Here is a 21,032-nt window from a genome sequence, read left to right as displayed (position 1 = left end):
ATCTCACCTCTTCTTAGTGTGCTGCATATTCCAGCATTGTAGCAACCGATTTTAAGAGGTCAGGGGGAAGGCTCATAGAAATAGGGCAATAAGATATAGTTGACTGATGAATCTGCTGATTTTCATCCATCCCCACAGGACCTGCATAGATAGATGAGGGCATTAGTAGCTTACATACGTTAGGTGTGCACACTGCCGGCAACAGTGGCAGACAACAGGTGTGTATTTTTTGCCGCAGTTTTGAGCTTGAGGATTCTTATCTTCTGCCTCAGGATGGGAAGAAATTTACTTCTTATGCTCTCCAAGGGAGTATTAAAGAAGAGGTAACCCTAGTAAATGATTTCTTGAAGCAGCGTAATAGTTGTATGGATATATGCTGAAATAATGGTTCTTTCTTTTAAACCTGTTTTAGACTGGACCAGAATATGGTCAAGGAATGAATCCCATCAGTCGTCTGGCTCAGATCCAACAGGCCAAAAAGGAGAAGGAGCCAGAGTATGTTCTCCTTTCAGAGAGAGGAATGCCTCGCCGTCGAGAGTTTGTTATGCAGGTATCATCTGCTGTCCTGTTAGAGATAATGAACGCCCTTGCTATGTTATGTTGAAACTCAAGCAAAATGGTGGCATAATATGAAGCGAATCCCTCCGTGCTTAGCTCTTTGCTGTATGGTCAGTTATACAAGAAAAGCATGAAATACAGCATCAGAAAGCCCGTTTGAACTTTTATCGCTCTTTTGGTGAAACAAATGGCAATTAGGTTACCTGCCTTCTAGTTGGTTTTCTTGTGGTGCTTTTGTATTTTTTATACACTTCTTATTTTTATTTCACCTTATGGTTTCTGTCTTTATCCCTGATGATTCATGATTCATTTAGTTTTACTTGTCTTTTTGAAAAAAATTTTTTTTTTACTAATGTCAATCAGGGGATTACAATACAAACAAGTATTCTGAAATACGGATATGAATATCTCCATATTACCAAGCATTTTGGTTTAAAAAAATAGTGTTGTAAATCTTTTCAGATTTTCAGTTCCTTTGTGGCTTTGTTCATATCTGAAATACCACAAAAAAAAGCGCCTTCCATCACGTCTATTAGCCTGTCCAGTTAAAGACTTTGGACCTAATACAGAAACAGTAGATCATTGATGTTTCTTTAGTTTTTAAATTAAGAACATTCACAAAGATTTGATATAACCGTGATATTTTATTAGATACCACAACAGCAGGTTAAGAAAGATCAGGAACAGGAAAGAATTCTTTTCTCTTGTGTTTTCACTCAGGGGTAATTTTGTGCCGGAATAATTCGGAACAGCATACCTCAACATGTTTTGACTTGTTGTCTACAAACCACACCAAAATGCCCCTTCCAATCACAAGCAGAATTTATGACGTTCCAGCACGTCCTCCTCCAGAAAATTAGTTACCTTTTCACTTAATTCTCTAAGTCCCTCCTTTATGTCAATCAAGACAGGCTAGCAATCCTCATTTCACTGGACCTCAGTGGTCTTTCTTGGTGATTTATTTGTCTCTCTGAAGCAAAAGAACATATTGGGTTCTTTTTGTTGCAGAATCTGATTTATGAGTATAAACTTGGATTTCTAGCTTTTTATGCTATGTGAAAGTATTTGGAAAAAACTGATCTTCTCACAAACCATCCCTTTTCCCTTGCTCAGACCCCCGTGGAAGTGTCCACAGTTAGAGATGGTTGTGTGAGGTGTCAGAAAAGGACTGTGTAATGCAATCCAATATTAGAAAGATGGGCCGAGAATTTGGTTTTCCGTCAGAGGAGTCTCAATAATGGCAAAATCTTTGGTATGAATAAAAAAAAAAAAATCTTAAAAGCAGTGAATACGTAGAAGATTCCCTTTTCTAGGAAGACTTGTGAAAGAAAGAGTCAAGGAAATCCCATAGATCAGTTGCTTCATTTTGTATACTTTTAAACACCGTAGCCTCATTTTTACCCTTCTGTGATATTTTCACACTAAAATCATACCGCTGTTTCTCCCGCCTTCAGGAAGTCTTAGTGGATTCATTATGAAATGCAAAAAATCTTATCAGAATAAAAAGCCTTTGTATAAACTACTTAAACAATGTTTTCATTTAATTTAATTGAATGTGGAAGTAAAATATCCAGAGATAATATGTTCATTTTTATCTGTCACACAAAGAGCAAGTTTAGATGTGATGAAATGGATCCAATTACTTGTCCTGACCACTAGATAAACAGAAGAAAACCTCTGATGACATTAGTTGGTGTTCTGTTCCCAAAGTTAATTTCAGAAAGCTCTTTCTCTTTGTAGTCAGACCTTTAATCCTTGATAGAGGTTATAATAATAGCTAAACCAGTTTTACAGGTCTGAGAAATAGCAGCACGTTGATTTATTCTGAGCTATGTTATAAATTATCATTTTGTCTTGTCCCATTAAAGTCCCTCAATTTTATTGCATATAAACTTGTAGCAGATTGGCTATTTTCTAATTGTGGTTGCAGAACTGCATAGAAGATAAGGCTTTTATTTCAAGATTATTACTATTTCTGTCTTAGGTAGCCGAATCTTTCTGTTTAATTATATATGTACTTTGAAGGGATATTCGTGATCATTATTATTTATTTACAACCTCTTCTTTGTATGTAGAATAAATAGGTATTTAAGTAAGAAAAACTAAGCTTTTAGGAAAATAGATACATGATCATTTGAGACAAGTGTATAATTACTGAAGAACATAAATTACCAAATAACTTTTAGTATTTATTTAGCAATTGTATGCCTGTTTTTACAATTTTTTAAAGCTCCTTCCAGACTGTTTCAGGTCTTTGACCTCTGAGGTTTCTTTTATTCAGATCACCTCGACTATTTTATTATTTTTATTTTATTTTGCTTTCCTTTTTGTAACACACTTTTGAAACCATATGCTATTTTAAGAGAAGACTTGGTAAATAAAATGACTTAATGGACAGAATGAAATGTAGCTATCAAAGAGCTATGAATATCACGTAAGTGAATAGCAAGAACAGTGCTGATATCACAGAGCAGGCACATACAGCTTCAGCTGTTCAAGAATGGTACCAAACCCAAGAAATAAGTTAGAACCTGACTCTTTGTGGATATCCATTGTCTACAATTTATCTTTATTTTGAGGTTTTAATTTCTCCTGGTTGTATGAAAGGCATCTTGTTTGCCAGAAACCCTTGTTCAGTACAGACCACAGGTCCAACGAGGAACCCTCTTTCCAAAGACTCTGTTGATAAAAGCTTGTCAGATGTAAGTGCGGCAAAGAAAGCAGCCCCAGCCCCTGTGTTCCTGGCGGTGCAACAAAGGGGGAGGAATGCAAACATGGGTTTCATCTTTCTTTAGAAACCACTCTCATTTAAATCTGCAGGTTATTGTTTGTGTCTCTTTCGTTCTGGATACTGTCCTGGTGATGCTGGGGAGCTGCTGCAGGCAATATTCCTACAAGGACGAGGAAGTCCAGATCCTGTAGCGCCTCCCATGTTAAGAAAGAGGGGGGGGTCAAGAGCGGGGGAGATGTTCAGTACAGAGAATGGGGTTGGCACAGAGGCTGGTGGAAGAGAGAGACAAGTGTGTGTGCACTGAGATACAGAAAAATGTAACTCCTTGGTATAAGTTTGGGGACCTTCTGAAAAATCTAAACAAGCTCCTCTATGTGAAGCGGTATTGTAGTCCCCTTTTGGTCTGTTCTTACTTTTCCAAGATTGCATCTTCATCAAAAGAGCTGACGGTTGTTGGTCGGTCAGCAAGTTTATTACGTGGTGGTATTAAGGAGTCTTGCATTTATCGTGATTATGATCAATGTTTTCTTTTTAAGGTAAAAGTAGGTAATGAGATTACTACTGGAACAGGCCCAAACAAGAAAATAGCTAAAAGAAATGCAGCAGAAGCAATGTTGCTACAGCTGGGTTACAAAGCCTCTACTCCTCTTCAAGACCAGCCAGAAAAGGTGAGACCCAGTTGTTACGATGCCCACATTTTACCCTTTTCTAGATTTCTTAGCCCTATCAGCTAATCACTAAGAACGGAAGCTTAAACTTGTGCACCCCCTGTTTTAGGGGGTTGCTTGTCAGAGATCAACCTTCGTTTAGCTACAGCTCTATAGCTACAGTTAAGTGCAGCCTCTCCTCCTGTAAGAGTAATTAAGAACACAAATGTAGTTCCAGAGAGTAGTGTATGTGCAAAAGTGTACATGTGATGTGTGTGCCTATTTCTGCTTACAAATCAGGATGAACGTGCCTCTTGCTTTTATTCCATTTTGGGCATCCACGAGAGGACTGAGAGGAACGTTATTAATTTTCATACATGAAGCAGTCATAGTAGTCAGTGTTTGTCTTCCCATTGCGTACGCACTAAAAGCATTCCAGAAAAATAATGGCCTTTTCAGGTTTTATGACTGAGAGAGAAAATGTGTGTAATTTTTTTTGTGGAGAAGAAATTACATTTTAAATTCATATGTGTTGCAGGTATGTATTTCCATGTTACTTATGTGCAACTTAGCACTCCTCTTCTGTCTTGAGTTTATTGATGGAAGGTTTCGTAACCAAAATTGAGTGTTACGGTTTTTGCCTTTTGTGTCCTGAAAAGATATTTGGTAAGGTGTTTGGCTGAGCTGTGGACTCTGAACAGCTTCTGTCTTATGCAGAGTCACTTCATGTATGTATTTTGATCACGGCTTAAATCTTTGCTGTGGCTGCACCATCTAGTCCAGGTCAACAGAATGTTCTGCTGGGCTTTCCTAGGGACTGCATGATAAATCTGAATATAGTATGTATCTATATATCTTCTGAAACACGATTTCTTTTTTGTAAGAAAAAAGAAAAGAAAAAAAAAGAAGACACTGTTCTATACATTCTGTACTCCTAGCCGGGAAAAGATAAGTGCTGTACTGATTATTTAGCTCCACCTCCTTCTGTTTTCAACTCCTTTGAGAGGAGCAGCTCTGTATATGCTATTCACACTCACCTTCACTACATCCTTCACTGTATATCATAGTCATATACAAACGTGCGGTCCTCTAAACAGAGTAGTTGGAGGCTAGGCGGTGTTTCTAGTGAGAACGTGTTGTGCAGTCATAGCCGTTTTAGAAAAGGCTTGTGACAGAGTCAAATGATAATTCGTTTTCACCAGAATGTTGAGACTTTTCTGCTGTAGAAGATACTTTCTACCAGTTTCAATTTTTTCTTCACTCCCAATTTGGCCAAAGGGCTTTTTGAAAAACAAAGCGAAACAGAAAAGGCAACTTTTTTTTCTAATAGGAAAACATAGATTTTCATTCTTGGATTTCACATTGGCTGAACTATTTTTACTCAGTAATTTTCATAGATAAAGTCTGAAAAAATTCAGCCCACAACATAGTTGCTTTGGAGAGCCCTACACAGTGGAAACTTGTGGTTACACTGAAATCCTTAAAAAAAATTGAGTGGCTAAAAAGGGGTGCTGCTTCATTTGCCTACATTTATTAAGCTATTGTTTACACGTGCATTGTCTTTAAAAAAACAGGTTTAATTACATACTAGCAGATGTAGATATCTTAGAATTGTTAGAATAGCATAACAATTAGAATAGCCTAATATTATTCTGAACACAATTGGCAAACATGATACTGTATCCAAAAATGTGAACTACTCAAATTTTATGTAGTGGGAGTATTCAAGATCATAGAACAAATTTTTATAGCTTTGTTAGGGTTAAGGACGTAAAATATCTAGAACATCTGGCTTTATCTTCTGTATATAACAGACTGAACATATTTAAAGCAGATACACAAGTTAGTTTGTGTAGATGAAAGCATTTTAATTCTCAAACTAAACTGTGCTGGAGAAGAGGGAAAATAGCCCTTAGATCTCTACCAATTTAAGCATTGCAAAATTCTTTCCATATAAATTGCACAATCAAGATGTACCATTAGCAGATACTTGTTTCTCTCTTCCAATCCAAAATGGGGTGCAGTGCAGATTAGTTGATGTATCAGGTTGGCATCTAAATGGACAATTTTCACTTGTGTTGTTTTTGATGCTTTTAAAAATGGAAACTTCTCTTTCCCCTGCCCCTCCCCCGGTCCTTTCATCCCCTTCCCCTCACTTACAAAAAAAGCAAAACCAAATTCAGTGTTTTTTCCTGAACCCTGGTGCATAAAATTGGTTGTTTTAATGAAGACCTGAGATTGTTACAAGAGCCATGCACAGTGCTGATGGCAGCACAGGTAACCAGGTAATCCAGGTAATGTAAAAAAGTAAAGGCTCTGCTCTTTTCTGAGGTAATCCAATTCCTGGAAGAAATCAGTAATGGTTGTGCAGAGCCCTGAGGAGAGCGATTTGCAAGTGCCCTGGGAGACTTTTTGCAGCTATCGGAGCTCTAGCTCTACGGATGAGAATGAAGAGTTGTAATATCTTCATTTTTTCATGCTTTCATCTTTTCGTTTCTTGCCACTTCTTCTTGCCACTTTCATTCTCTTAGAGAGAAGAAAACCAGAGTAGGTTATGTTCATGTGAAACAGCAGCACTAAGGATGATTTACTGACAGATGAATTCTTGTTAAATTCTCTATCATCATCAAGTTAGTAAACAGTAAAAAGAGAGGAATGAAGAGAGTTGGAAATGTTCTTATCGTATTTGTAGCAGCGTGCTCGTGCTGATTTTCCTGTCATGTTACGGATGCACAGTATGGATTCATGGCATAACCATGCTGTTGTAACAGACAGCAGTAAATGCAGACATATTTATACATTTCATATTGCTTATTTATTTGAAGAACTGTCGTCTTCCATGTTTTCCAATATATGTATTATCTGCTTCATAGTACAAATAAAATGAATTATGTGAAATTAAAGTGCATGGAGACGGGTGACCGGTTTAAGGGCCAGCTCTAATACCTACCCTCCCTTTCCACTAAACATTTCCCATTTCTATTGCACGTTGCCTAGGCTGTGAGCACGTTGGGATGTGCATGATGAGGAAAGGCAGGGAAACAATCATTGGAATAGCTGCTTTCCTTAGTGTGCTCTTCCCTTTTCTTTCCCAAGGAGAACATATCATCTAGTAGTCTGCACTACAACAATCTAAACAGCCTTAATGTAACCTCCGAGATGCAGAGGTAGATTTCAGCTGGCTGATCCGCCTTTGCATCTCTTCTGCTTTCCAGTCGACCCTGTCTTCCAGAGCAAATGATTACAACTCTGTCATGGCCTATAGACTGCTTTGCTGTAAGGTTTTCCATTTGCATATAAAATCCCAGTGAAATCTGAAAAGGATCATTTGTTTCACGTTCATCGAGCCGGTTGTCAATAGCTCCTAGGTCATGAGGGAGCCTGGACTTGTTTATCCACATTTACCCATAGATCTAGAACGCTGCCGTCTTATTTACTTTGCAGACTTCAGGAATGGCCTCATTTTGAACGGCTGCGTTAATTGCTCCCCTTTTCCGTGTCAGAGTAATACTGAGTGTTAAACATAATAAAATTAATTTGAAGACAGTTAGCTTCCTCAAAAAAAAGTCTATATATTAAAATAATGGAAAATGGCAATCTTCTTTTGCTTCCCCTTCAGGAACTAAATGGATTCCTAGCAAGTAAATATTTTAAGATTACACCCAAAGTACTTTGTAGTGTTTATGCATTCTTTCATAGGCAGATATTAGGATCTTGTTTTAGAATGTAATTTCTCTGTTGTCTGTGTATGTTTTCAGTAGAGAGCTGCTTAAAACATTTGATTTTAAGTCTGATCTGGTAACATATTGAGTCGAGCCTAATCCTTGGGGAAACATTTATATTTCAGTGTTAGGCAATAGTTGTTAATGTTTATTCATGAAGGGTACATTCCTCAAATAACCTATTTTAGACAAAAATTAAGATGTGTTAGCAAAGTTTTGTGAGCAGATATAGCAATCCCAAGTCATCCTTCTTAGAACCTCTCAACTAAATTTAAAAATGTGAATGTTCTGTTTAAGGAGTAGTTTGTTCTTTACTTATTTGTCTTTTTCTACCTGTTTCAGCTTGGAGAAAACAAGAGTTGGAACGGCCAGAATGTTGGGTTTCCTGAGCCAACAAGTAACAGTAAGTATTGCTCTCTAAATTTATATTAATACTTACTTCTCTTTGTCTCTGTAGGATTTGGATTATTCAAGACAATTGAAATGCCTTCTGTAAATATTTTAAAGTTTTTATTGCAATTAGTTGGATTAACTCAAATGTCCTGTGTGTGAACATAGACATGAATGAGTGGAGAATCAAGATTTTTATTTACTCATTCAATCATTGAATCCTTCAGGTTGTAAGGGATTTTGGGTTAGCTAAACTGCCTGCTCAAAGCAGGGTTGGTACAGAGTTCAGACAAGTTTCCTTATGTCTTTTTCCAGTTCTCCAAGGATGAAGTTTCCATAGCTTCTCTGGGAAGCATGTTCCAATGCCTAATTATCTTCACATTGACTTTTTTTCCTTTTATCCCAGTTAGAACATTTGTTTGTTTATGACTGTCATGTCTTGTTCTTCTGCTGCATGCCTCAGTAATGTGCCTGGCTCCATCTTTTTGGCAACCTCTTCTTAGGTATTGGAAGGCTGCTATTAGGTCTCCCAAAGCCAACCACTGTCTAAGCCTGATCATCCAAACAGTTTTTCATCATCTAGTGTTCATCTACATAGACTCCAACATCCCAGCTTGGATATAAGGATGCTGCAAGAGACACGATGTCAAAAGCCTTGCTAAAGCCAAAGTAAATGACATCCACTGCTCTCCATTCATAAATCCAGTCATTTTATCATAAAAGGCAAAAGATTGTTGAGGCTTTTTTTTAATCCTTGGTAACTTCATGCTGATTGTTCCCAATGGTTTTTCTCCTCTGTGTGCCCGCAAATGATTTTAAGAGGACTTACTGCATGATTTTCCCAGAGGCTAAAGTAAGGCTGACCAGCAGGCCGTTTTTGATGACAATGATGCCTTTCTCCAGGCATTGGAGAAATCCTGATCTCCATGACTTTTTGAAGATAATAGAGGGTGGCCTCCCATTGACATAAGCCAGTTGACCCAGCATGCTGTGATATATCACATTTGGTCCAATGGACTTGTATGGGCTGAAAATTGCTCAAAATATCCTTGACTCTGAGCGGCTTTTACTGCTGGAATGTCTCTCTTCCTTGAGTCCTATCTATAGGCACAAGGGCCTATAGAAAACTTCAGTTTCATTGTACTAGGTAATGAATAGGACAGGCCTTTGTGACTTTATAACTAGATTTTCACTGGCTTTGGAATTACTGTTTAGAGTAATCCTCAACTAAGGATTGCACTAGAGACAGACACACACTTGAGCTCCAGAAACACACACATTGTGTTTCCCTGAAAGACAGGATTCTACTGGATCTAGGACTTCTCATCAATTGCTTTCTTCCAGCCCTATGATCAATCCCGATCAATGCTTCTAGATGATTTGTGTTTGCATTGTCAAAATCTCCAAGGACATGGCCCATGAAACATCTGCAAATGTTAACATCTTCAAATGTTAACATATTGGAGTTTGGGACAGAAGAGTAAGACCACAAGCTCTTCTCTCCTGTCCTTGCAGTGTTTTGTAGCAAAGATATTTATAGATGACATCACGACCACCTACTACACCAACAAGAAAAACCAATCCCTTTCCCAGGCTTCATCTGGCAAGAAAACTTTGGCAGTCATACATGTAAATCCAAATCTAGAAGGAGAACACAAAGGCAAAATCACTCAACAGGAGATAAGATCAACAAAAATTATATTTTAAACTTGTGCTGATCAAAAGGACTTTTTTTTTTTCCTCCACAGATTTACCTCCTCGCAGACCTTTTTGCAGCAATCACAGGCCATGGTGCAGAAACAGGTTTTTCAGTCTGGAATGATTTTCTAATGAACAAAAGACATTCCTAAGTGCCCTCATTTCCATTCTTCTGATATGCAATGACATTGGAAATCAAAGGAGATGTAGCTAACATGTCAATAGCCATAGAGCATTTATTTCTGACAGCGCTATTCAGAGACCACTGTGCTCAATCCCGTCACTCCTTTTTTGAGGGTTCCAATCTAGAGGCAACATGAATGATACTCAGCTGATTAAAGTGTCTCATTTTTTATTTCAGAAGGATTGTGCTACCCTTTTGCAAAATAGGAAGGGTTTGAACCCAAAATGCTATCAACAGGCACTTTTTTCTTTACTGATTTTTTAACTCTTCACCTCATAAATGGCCTTTCTGTTCTAGGGTATTTTTTTTAAATTTACAGCTTAATTGTGATTTATGCATAAAGACATAGGAGAATGAATCTGTTACAGTTATGTAGAGAACAAATCAGTCTTTCTTCACCTTACAGTCTCATCTGGGATTCATAGAAGACATAGAAATGCATTTTTCTTCTCTAAACATGTTACTGTGATATCAGTCCTGGCTGAATGGATTTCTAATAGGTTGTCTTTTTGAGTTTCTCATTGAAACCTCTCTTGGCACTTCTAAACTAAAATAACCTTTCTGCTAGAATTATGAATCTGCTGTATCAATTGGTATTCTATTAAAGTATACTTATATATAGAAAAGCACAGTAGTAGTTTCTATACTGTAGATCTTTCAATGGGTAAGTATCATGCCATTCTGAAAACATAGCATTTGTTTGTAATATGTAGGAAGGAATCACAGATTCCCAGGTAGAAAATGTGGTGAACGTTTTTTGTATGTTATTTAGGTAACCTGTAATTTCAGCTGATACCTTCCTACTGAATGGCTCTCTGAAAAGGCCTGTTTTTCAGGATGTGACTGAGGTCAGGGGATTGGAGAAGGTCTAGGCAGTATCACCTGATATTTCTCACCGGTTTTCCATAGACATACTTATTGAAATGCTGTGCTGACGTTTAGTAGGAGGATGGTCTGCCAGTACATACTTACCTATGAGCACTTTGCTTGCTCTTCTTCTGGAAGAATATTACATGCTAGCTTCCCACACAGGGAATGCATAAAAAAACCCTGAAGAAGAACTAGTATTTTTAGGAGTTTTTCCTGCACACACCCGTTGATCTTCCCCTATGCCTCAGAGTCCAAGATAACGTCAAAGCTTTGTAGTCAAGAAGAACTGAGGAAGTTTGAAGTGTCTTCTCCTTTTGAATGAAAGAAGAGATCACTTGCATGCGTGATCTGTCATGCACCTGTGAAGCGCAGGGTTTTTTAAGGCAGTTCCAAACAAATTCCACTGTTTGAGATCAAAAATGTCACATACTTTCAGGTATGAAGATGCCAGTTTATATTTAAGAACAACAGTTATGGGTAGGTGTAATCTACTCTTGCAGCATCAGCATTATTGTAAGAAGTTTTAAAGAGGGCAAATGGAGCAGCTTCCTCCTCCCTTCTACATCCTTGTTTATAAGAGAAATGTACAGTTTGCATTTCATAGAATCATATCACAGAATCACAGAATTATCAGAGTTGGAAGGGACCTCTAGAGATCATCTAGTCCAATCATAAAATCATAGAATGCTTTAGGTTGGAAGGGACCTTGAAGATCATTGAGTACCAACCCCCCTGCCATGGGCAGGGGCACCTCCCACCAGACCAGGTTGCTCAAAGCCCCATCCAGCCTGGCCTTGAACACCTCCAGGGATGGGGCAGCCACAACTTCTCAGGGCAACCTGTTCCGGTGCCTTACTACACTTAAAGTGAAAAATTTCTTCCTAGTATCTAATCTAAATCTCCCCTCTTCCAGTTTGAAGCCATCCCCCCTCGTCCTATCGCTACCTGCCCTTCTAAAAAGTCCCTCCCCACTTTCCTGTAGGCCCCCTTTATGTACTAGAAGGGACCCTAAAACCTAACTTTCAGCGGTCTTGAAAATCTGAGACTCTGAGATTGCTACGTCTACCATTTGGCAGCTCGTACTCAGATTTCCGGTAATTTTATTCCAAGAAAACAATTGTGTCCTGTTAGGACACTGTGAATCAGTTCCCTTTTTCAGGCAGATACTCTTTCTTTGTGTGCATAATGCACTGTGTTTCCATCTGAAACCGTGTGAAATAAAACTGGAACAGTAAAGTGAAGGTGTATACTTCAGTACAACAAAAATTGTAACAGTTATATGTTGTAGGACAGTTGAAGAACAGATTTCATCGTACCCTTATTACGTAGTTTGTTTTTGCTGGGAAATATCCTTCAGTCTGTATCCTCCTATGTACTTGTTCAATGCATTTTTGGTATTACCTTTTAAATGTCCTTGAAAATTAACATCTCCTGTTCCCCTCTGCTGTGTACTTTTGCAGCTCTCCTTGCAGCACTTCTGTTCCTCCTACTCACTGGCAAAACTTCTTCCCACAGGTTTACCTCTTTACCTTTCCTCTTCATTTCACAATCTTAAAGAAGAAACAAGAAGCTATTTTTTTCTTGGTTTGGGTTATCTTAGACATTTTTCACACATGAATTAACAATAACCTTGACTGAGTTTTTTCCCTGATGCTTCTGGAAGAGACACTGAGACACTGTGGGCAGACCACAAGCATTTGCAGCCCATACAGATGTTTACTGTCAACAGAATGCTCATTTATCTCTCTGGATTTGACTTAAACAGTCATCAACAAAAACAAAACATGAAACAAATGAACAATCCTAACGCAAAGTACATTTTCTTGGAAACATATTTTGGTTTTATATTTCTGGATGGGGTAATCACAAACATCATACAGTATGTGTTCTAGGAGAAGCTGTAAATGAGCTATGAAGGACAAAAATGTATAAAAATAAAAAAAAATGACAGCAGTTTTATATATTATAAATCTATCAAGGCAAAAATATCCCTAACTATTGTTATATGTTCCCCAGCCTCAATTTTCCGTACTATAGTTTTCCTTTATCTATTTCCCCCAATTTTGGGAGTCACAAAGTAAGTATCGAAAATCTAATGATAAAAAAAAAAACCAAACATTCAGAGCAATCCTACCTCTCTGTAAAGGACAGGCTCTTTGTTTTTGTTGCCTAACATTTTATTACTAGGGATTCGTGCAGTCTTTGTTCTTCAGAGTACATCTGCTCCTGCTGTTTGTTCACCACCTGAAATCATAATCATTTGTTTGTGACATCACAATTAGTTACTGTGAAGATGATTAGATTGTCACCAACAGATGATTATGATTTCAGATGGTAAATGAGCAGCAGGAGCTGATGATCTCCTAAGGAACAAAGATACTTGATCTCATGCAATTGTTCTCAGTTAAAAAAAAAAAAAAGGCAATGAGGAAAAAGCAAATAGATATTCACAAGAGTTTCTTAAATCTGTGATGAGGAAATTTGAGCATTTTTCCATAACTAACATGTATTTTAGCATTTTTTAAAAAATATAATAACAGATTAAGAATATCAGAAAGATAAAAAATATGACAATAGATGGTGTTAATGTACGCCCTAACTGTATGGTTATATTCGAATTCTTAATTACATGTTTCTTCACCAGTTTTTTCAGAGAAAATTAATGCAAAATAAATCATATATTTATGAAATTTTGCATCCTAATACACGTTTGCTTTGGAGTAAACAAAATTTATGTGAACTGTATCATTCTGGCCCTCACTAGTTTTATGAAGTCTTTTTTTTTATGGTCCTCTACATGTTTATTTTTCAAGTGGGGATGTTGGTGAAGACTTCCAGTAGTTAATTTAATATCCCTGTATTTCCATGAACAGTAACTGAAGCCTACAGTTTGGAAATAAGGTTTTTGTTTTGTATTTCAGACATTTTTAATTGGAATTTACATGTTTTATATTTTGCTGAAATACTTAATTCTTTTTGGGTATATTTCAAAGATGATTTGCAGTGGATTGTGTGCATTTTTGCTTGCTAAGTACTACTGTTTCATTGGACTTGACTTTTGAATTGCTTCCAAACTTCCTAAACTTTATCAAATATAATACACTGTTGGTAGGAGTTAGACTGATACATCACTAAACATTTGTTCAATTATTTGTCATTCTGAATAGAAACCTCAGTAAGAGGAGATGAGAAGACCACTTATTTGATGAAGCACAGGCCACAGAACAGTAGTTTTCCATCTCTTTGGTTTGAGGTTTTTTGTTTTGTTTTGTGGGGGTTTTTAGCAAACGTACTGTCAGATGAACATTGTACCGTCACTGTGCCTTCCAGGGAGCAGTTCCATCAGCTGAGCCACTGGTCTACACTCTGTATGTCTCATGACCTTGGGTAGAGTCTCTTATAGCAGTTGGTTATGTTTAAATAACACCTTCCCTCTGTAGCTGCTCAGTTGGTGTGCATTTGAAAAAAAAAAAAGATTCATCCCATCTTCTAGCAAGAGTCTGAGATAACTAAATTTTCTTTCTACCTGAAGGCATAGTAAAATTAAGAGGCAGAGGAGGTTTGTCCCATTTTGTTTCTTTCCTGAGTTACTGAAGCTAGGAATTCTGTGCTGTATTTGGCATTATTAATAATTAATGTGATATTTTTCGGTTTCATCTAGCAATGAGAATGAGACAATAATTCATCCAGAATAATACCAATTAAATACGACTTGCATATATTTTTTGAAATAGTTGAAAAAATTTCTAAAACGACTAATATTAAAAAATAGCTAATATTAACAAAACAGGGAGGGGAGTGTCATTATTTTTTCCTCGCTGTTTTGAGAACTGGTGGCAAGATCCAAATTAACATTTTTGTGTGTAAATGGGATTTGCTCACAACTCGGGTGCGTAAGACCACAAGTGCAGTTTATCGTCCTCTTTTCCCCATGTTTCCCTTTTTGAGATGCTCGGTTAGGTGCTTGAAGTACAGCAAGTTTTACGTCTTTGGATGTGATGCTGTCTTTGCTGAGTTTAGAGTACGATGTTTATTTCTAACACACTTAGTGTTTTAAACACGCATCCAGAAAGTTGGGAGATTCAGATTAATTTTCCTATCTCAACCAGAAGGAGAGTACTCATGGGGTGCAGAGTAATCTGGATAATGACAGCTGCTTATGGAGATGTGTTTCTAGTATCATGATTTGCAGGCGGAAAGTAAAAAATCAGATGCTGTCAAAATGCAAGAAATCCACAGAGAAGGAGTGATCTAAAGGAATCGTGACTTTGTAGTCTGTCTATTGATTAAAGCACTTGTGAGTGAAGGTGCAGATATGTATTGTGGTGTTCCCTGGTTGGTTTACACATATTATATTCTGCATATTTTAGATACAGGTTAAAAAAAAAAAAAAAAAAGTATTGCAAGCCACCTGCTGCCTGGTTCTTGAGTAGTATGGATTGTGCATATGTAAGAAACATACTCTTGGGCTGTGAGGGTTGTGATGCCCTCCGGCTGAGAAGGAACCCAAGTCTTAGCTTTCTAGGAGACTGCTTAGCCATTAAGCTCTTGATGTATAAAATGTATAAAGAGGAAACAGCCACCGTGACAGTAGATAGCCAGCTCTGTGGGTAGAGGTAATTTCAGAGAAATTCTTCTTTTGCTTTTCCCGGTCCCCTAAAATTCCTATACGAATTACATTTGTTTAAGGTTGCTAGTCTATTCCTTTGAAAAAAACCTGCATGTGAAATAGCAACACAGAGCTCTTTTTTGATGTTAACTCTCAATTTCAGATTTAATAATGTCATTCTGCAAATTATCTGCGTTTGGATTTCTGTCTTCGGTCAAGTAAATGAAGCAGTATCACACAATTAACTTCAATACTGTGTTTCTTAAATACTTTCAGTTTTCTGAAGTCTTTTCTCCTTTTCCTACTCCCTTCCCCCAACCTGGAACCCATCCTTGGTCTAGGATAATAATGTCCTTGAAGAATTGAATCACTTGAACCGAGGTTTTATTGCTGTCAGAACCAAGACTTAATTCTCGATTTTCTCTTCCATCCCCTTTCCTTCACATCAAACATCTTATCCCTATGACTTCCACTCCCCCACTGCTTTCTCCTCCTCTCATTTCATCTTCACTCATACCTATGCTGTGCTTGTTGATGTCCCCCTTGACCTTCTTGGCTTCAGCAACCTCTCTATCCTTGTCTGCTAGACTTGCTCATTCTTTCATCTCTTCTACGTGTGGGTCATGCCTTTGTTTTCCTCATCACAATTCTCATTCCCCTTTTAATCTGTTAATGAACAGTCTTGCCTGCACAGGTCACCTCCAGTTGCACTTAGGCACTCTCCTAATTGCTTTACCCCCTCAAAAATCACTTTCTTGCAGCTTTTACAAGCACCTTGATCTGCCAGCTCACTAGCTTGATTTGCTCCTGCTCCAAATTTGCTGATCCTCTTTACTGATGAGAATACTGTCCTTTCTTCTGCATTTAGATTGATTCTTTTCAGAACCTGCTTCATCTTCATCTTAGGTTATCTGTACACTTATACATTGTTAGAAACTTACGATGCAGAAATTATCATGTAAAAATAATGGTGTAGGTGTTTTGTCTGTTGGAATATTTCATAGAATATCCTGTAGAAATTCCCCACTGCAAACACTAGGTCTTATTTTTACCAAAATCTTATGTTCCCCAGCAGGAGTAAAGCTGTGGGAGATCTCAAGGGACTGTGCTCACATGAGTTAAACACCAAATGTTACAGAAAAGGAGTGCAGTTTATGTCTCCTGCAAAACTGCGATTCCCTTTTTCGGCTGTACAGAAAATGTTCCGGTAAAATTGAGGATATCAAGACCTGACTTTGTGAAGAACTAAATAGTATTTACTTCAGTGTCATAGTTATTTTAAGGTTAAATAAACTAGTATTTTAATGGGTGACTTTATATAACATCAGTTTGTTTAAGGTCGTGTAGACGAGATCTTTTGATTGAAAGACATTGTGTAATGACAAAACATTTTTTCATGTCTGAATATTGCAGTAGCTGGTGACTTAGAAATACCACAGATAGCTGTGTTAAGTAGGTAATGATTGCATCTTGGTATTTCAAGCCAAGATTGTGTGTGGACTATTACTGAGAACATAATGGCCATACTATTTGCCTATTCAGTTGTTTGACTGACGTTTTCTGAGTTCCTACTGAGGTAATAAAACAAAATTTGAAAATATTCTAGTATATAAATAGGTTTTTATAATGAGTGGAGTATAAAATGATAGTATCTTTTTATCATAATATTTATATTTTTCAGTCATTATTGAAATAGTTACTTGGGTTTGTAAATTCTCTTTTTTGCTTTCAGTGGATTTGTAATGGGCCATATTCTAGGATATGTTGAAAACCTGCCAGTTCTATGGGGGAATTGTTGCATGTGAAAGTCCTCCATGCCTCTTAAGATTTTGTCTATTTTAACTTATATAATAGTGAAGTCAGGATTAGACCTGGGTCTAGCTTTTCCTCCTTAATGCCTCACTACAAGATTTTGCCACATATTTTAAGCAGCGCTATATAAGAAGACTTTATTCAATGTGAATACAGGGAGCATAATCTGAAAGCAAGCTTTTTGGTTATTATGTATCGAGTATTTTATTCGGTTCCCCAAATACCGATTATCTCTTTATGAACAATCTTTTTTTTTCGTCCAGTGACGGGTTATTTCAAGTATCAGGGTGTTTAACTTAATGTATGAGCATGTCATATGCAGAATTATATCATGGTTTACTTTGCATCATTACACAAGACACGAAAGTACTCCTTCATGCTGATGCCCCATTATCGCTGGTTGTAGTGCAGGGAAGGTGTGTGTGCTCTTCAGGGATGTCAGGGGAAGTCATATATCAGCTGACACTGCTTCTGACACACCAACGAGTATAGCTTTCCTGTAGGACAGGTGAGAGCCCAGGGAGAAAATTATGGTTCTGCGAGAAAGAATAAAGTTATGGTTTAGACCAAGTGTCTTTGGAATATGAAAAGTCAATGAGTGACCTTGAACCAGGAAAAGTCATTGAGTGAAGGCAGAGGAAGAGTATCCCTACAGCGCTGGTCATATAGCAAAGAGAAAATTTGCACTTACTTGTATGTGCATGGACAATACAAGCCTGATTCTGTAGGTCATCTTTTGGAGTTGAATGATAATCAAATCTCAGCTTTTCATGTTTTCTGGTCCTCCTGACAGAAGTAGAAAATTGAAAATGGGACACCAGTGGTACCAGTATAGACACTAATACCTGTGAGTCTGCAGGCAACACTGTCATCACTCTGAACTTTTCCTGACTTAGTAGTCCACTACTGTGGGGTAACTTGTCACTGTCTTTGTATCAGCAAATTCCATTCTTGCCAAGTCTTATTACGTTGAGGCTCAGTTGGCGATATTGTCAGTCGTTCTCCTTCCTCACCCCATTCCCCATGCAGAAAGTTCCCTCCGATGGTTAGTTTCATTTTCTGTGAACTCCAGAAGGAGTGAAGGTCCGGCAGTGGGGGACCCTTTTGTAGAAAGGTCCTCCCATCTTCCCAGCCAAGGGCACCCTGCCTTCCCAGCCAAGGGGAACCCGTGGAGAAAGGGTTAGGGATAAAAATAGCAGCACTCGTACAGATTTTTGGAGACTGCCTCTGCTGCTGCTCCTATGAGAATAAGTGGAACGAAAGCACCAAGATTACACTTCAAGGGGAAGGCTTGTGAAGGATCGCTGGGCCATTTTGTATCTGAATCGTACATTTGCCTTGGAGTCTGGACTGTTTTGCAGTTGCGTAGTACGTGACAGCAGAAGTAGAGAATGGAAGATCAAGAAATTTGTTCTTAGGTAAGCGAGGTCTTTGGTGTGGGGTTTTCGGAGACTTCAGAAGGTTGTGAGAGACTGCTAACAATTACCGCCAAGGATGAATAAGACATGTTTTTCAAATGTTAGTGATTACATCGCGTAGCTAGCCTGCGTATTGTCATAGCGCATTTGCCCACAGGTTTAAATAATATAAATGGAAATTATTTTAACATGTTTCATGAATGTACCTCTAAGTTATGTCCAGCAGAAGGTGCAGTGTTGTTAGTCTAAATGGTAGTATTACAGATCCTGTGATGCCTAATAATTACGATGCTACCTTTGGAGAATGGTGTAGTCAGTATGGGATAAATATTTAGCAGACACAAAAGTCCAAATTTTTTTTAGCTGAAAAGCATAACAAAAATATGAAAATATTCACCTAGAGATGTTCTGCAATGCAAAAAAGTATGAGAGGATAGTATTTCTTTCTCCCACGTTTTTTATTAAAGTGCTTGTTTGAAGACTAATTAAGATAATTTCTGAAGAAATTTCTTTTGTTCTTACACTTCCTCCTCTGATGTCATACTCCCTGTCTTGTGAGAACATCTTTACTAATGTAACTAAACTGTTATATATAGACACACTTCTACAATTCAGTAGAGTGGAAGCAAGCAGAGAACAATGAGAAATGATATTAAAAAAATCCTCTGTAATATATTAAAAATAGGTAATGAATTACAATCAATATATGCTTGATAGAAGTTTTCAAAGAGACCAAGTTTTTACTGGCTTTTTAAAACAAGTTTGTAAGAAGCTTCATGAAACATAGGCCCTGAATATAAAAAGTTAATAGCTTGCAACTATATTAATGTAATGTCTGGAATATTACATTACTTTGTTTCCAGAGATAATCAATGATGGTAATATAATATCTGCCTCTCAGAGCCAATGCATGATTTAAATTAATTACTGCTTATAAAGCACTTTGAAGTCTTTAGCAGAAAGGTGTTGCGTAAGTGTAAAAGTACTATTATTAATTTAACATCACCATTAGAGTAAAGTCAGTACTTTAGGAGCATTTGCTATACTCTGCTCAATATCTTTTTATTCATCATATGCTGCATATTAGTTATTTTAACATTTAGAAAGCTTAGTAATCTGGAAGTATTCCAAACCATTGTTCCAGACAGCAGTTAGATATTTGGGTGGATCATGTAAAAACAGTGAAATGGCTGAGAAAGCATGTAAAATGTTTGTTTTAAGTAATATTACATCAATGGAACAGACATCTGCAGCACTGGACTTGGTTTTAATCTTCTTTAAACTTTTTTTAAGTTAATGTTGTACTATGTTTTTCTAAAATTGATTGGGGGGGCTAATGTCATGTTATTTCTAAACAAGTATATTGTTTTACCTTTGGTTAAATTTTAATTTCTCAAATATTTGTAGGAAATCAGATTTACAGTGAGGAGGTCTTAGGAAGTGGTGAACACCTGCCGCTCAATATTATGGTTGCTGTATGGTTTTGCAACCCTACATCAACTATCAATATCTGTATTATCTATTTTAATTTCCATTCATTTTGTCTCTTGTATAAGATTATTTTAAAATATGAGCGGTGATAGGTCTTGGAGATGATAGCCTCAGAAAAAGGGTATAGAATCACTCTGTCATACAGTGTTTATACGCTATAAAATAATGCTATGTGTTTACACAGTTGTTGTTATCGGTAAGGTTATCCTCTAAATTGTCCCAAATGGAGAAAAAGAGACTTTAGGGACCTTGTCCTCCTTCTTTCCCAGTCGCGTTGTCTTGAATTTGTGCTTAGCTCTAGGGGTCAGCGCACAGTCTACTGGCTTTGGGGCCAGTTGTAAGGCTGAGTAAAACACCTTTAAAGTTAGAATTCAAGGTCCAGCCGGGCTCTCCAGCCCCACAAAGGCAGGTGGGGAGAGCAATCAGGTGAATAACAGATACATCTTTGTGAATGGGATAAGCGGATGTTCCAGCTTTCTGAAAGCAATATTAATTTAAAAGCCAAATGTGTGAGTAAATCGATTAAAAGATTCACCTGTAAGCAGTTTGCCGAGTCAGCAGTGAGGAAGTTCCATTTTTACCATGTAGCTGAAAATGAGGATATTAATTACTGGTAATATTTTTTAAGTCTTCTCCTTGTGGTAGACATTTTATTTAAAAACACTACTTGCACTACTGGGATTAGAGGAATCCTTTCTAGGTAACTGGAAATTCTTTTCTTTGAATTTATTCTACGTTCTGAGATGAATTTAGTGTGTACTGCAAATGAATTAAGCATTGAACCCTTTGATTTCTCTTGGGATTACTAAATCAGTTAACAAACAGGTTTATCATCCCTAGAATGAAATGCCATATGGCTCAGGTTGACCCGTGTTATTTTCAGATATATGCTAGAAGATTAA

General features: G+C 37.4%; 1 protein-coding gene across 3 annotated transcripts in view; it reads left to right on the top strand.

Moving 5' to 3' along the window:
• The window catches only part of STAU2 (staufen double-stranded RNA binding protein 2), a 172,991-nt gene that overhangs the window by 73,035 nt on the left and 78,924 nt on the right, over positions 1-21,032 (top strand). For all 3 annotated transcript variants that reach the window (XM_082479190.1, XM_082479188.1, XM_082479189.1), the window contains exons 9-11: positions 413-550; positions 3,826-3,957; positions 8,001-8,061. In XM_082479190.1, coding sequence (XP_082335316.1) covers positions 413-550; positions 3,826-3,957; positions 8,001-8,061 — 331 coding nt within the window. The remainder of the gene's footprint in view (positions 1-412; positions 551-3,825; positions 3,958-8,000; positions 8,062-21,032) is intronic.

Source organism: Vanellus vanellus (genome assembly GCF_965231255.1).
Source record: "Vanellus vanellus genome assembly, chromosome: 2".
Lineage (NCBI taxonomy): Eukaryota > Metazoa > Chordata > Aves > Charadriiformes > Charadriidae > Vanellus > Vanellus vanellus.
Note: the sequence above shows the minus strand (reverse complement) of the source record. Positions and strands in the feature narration are given on the sequence as shown.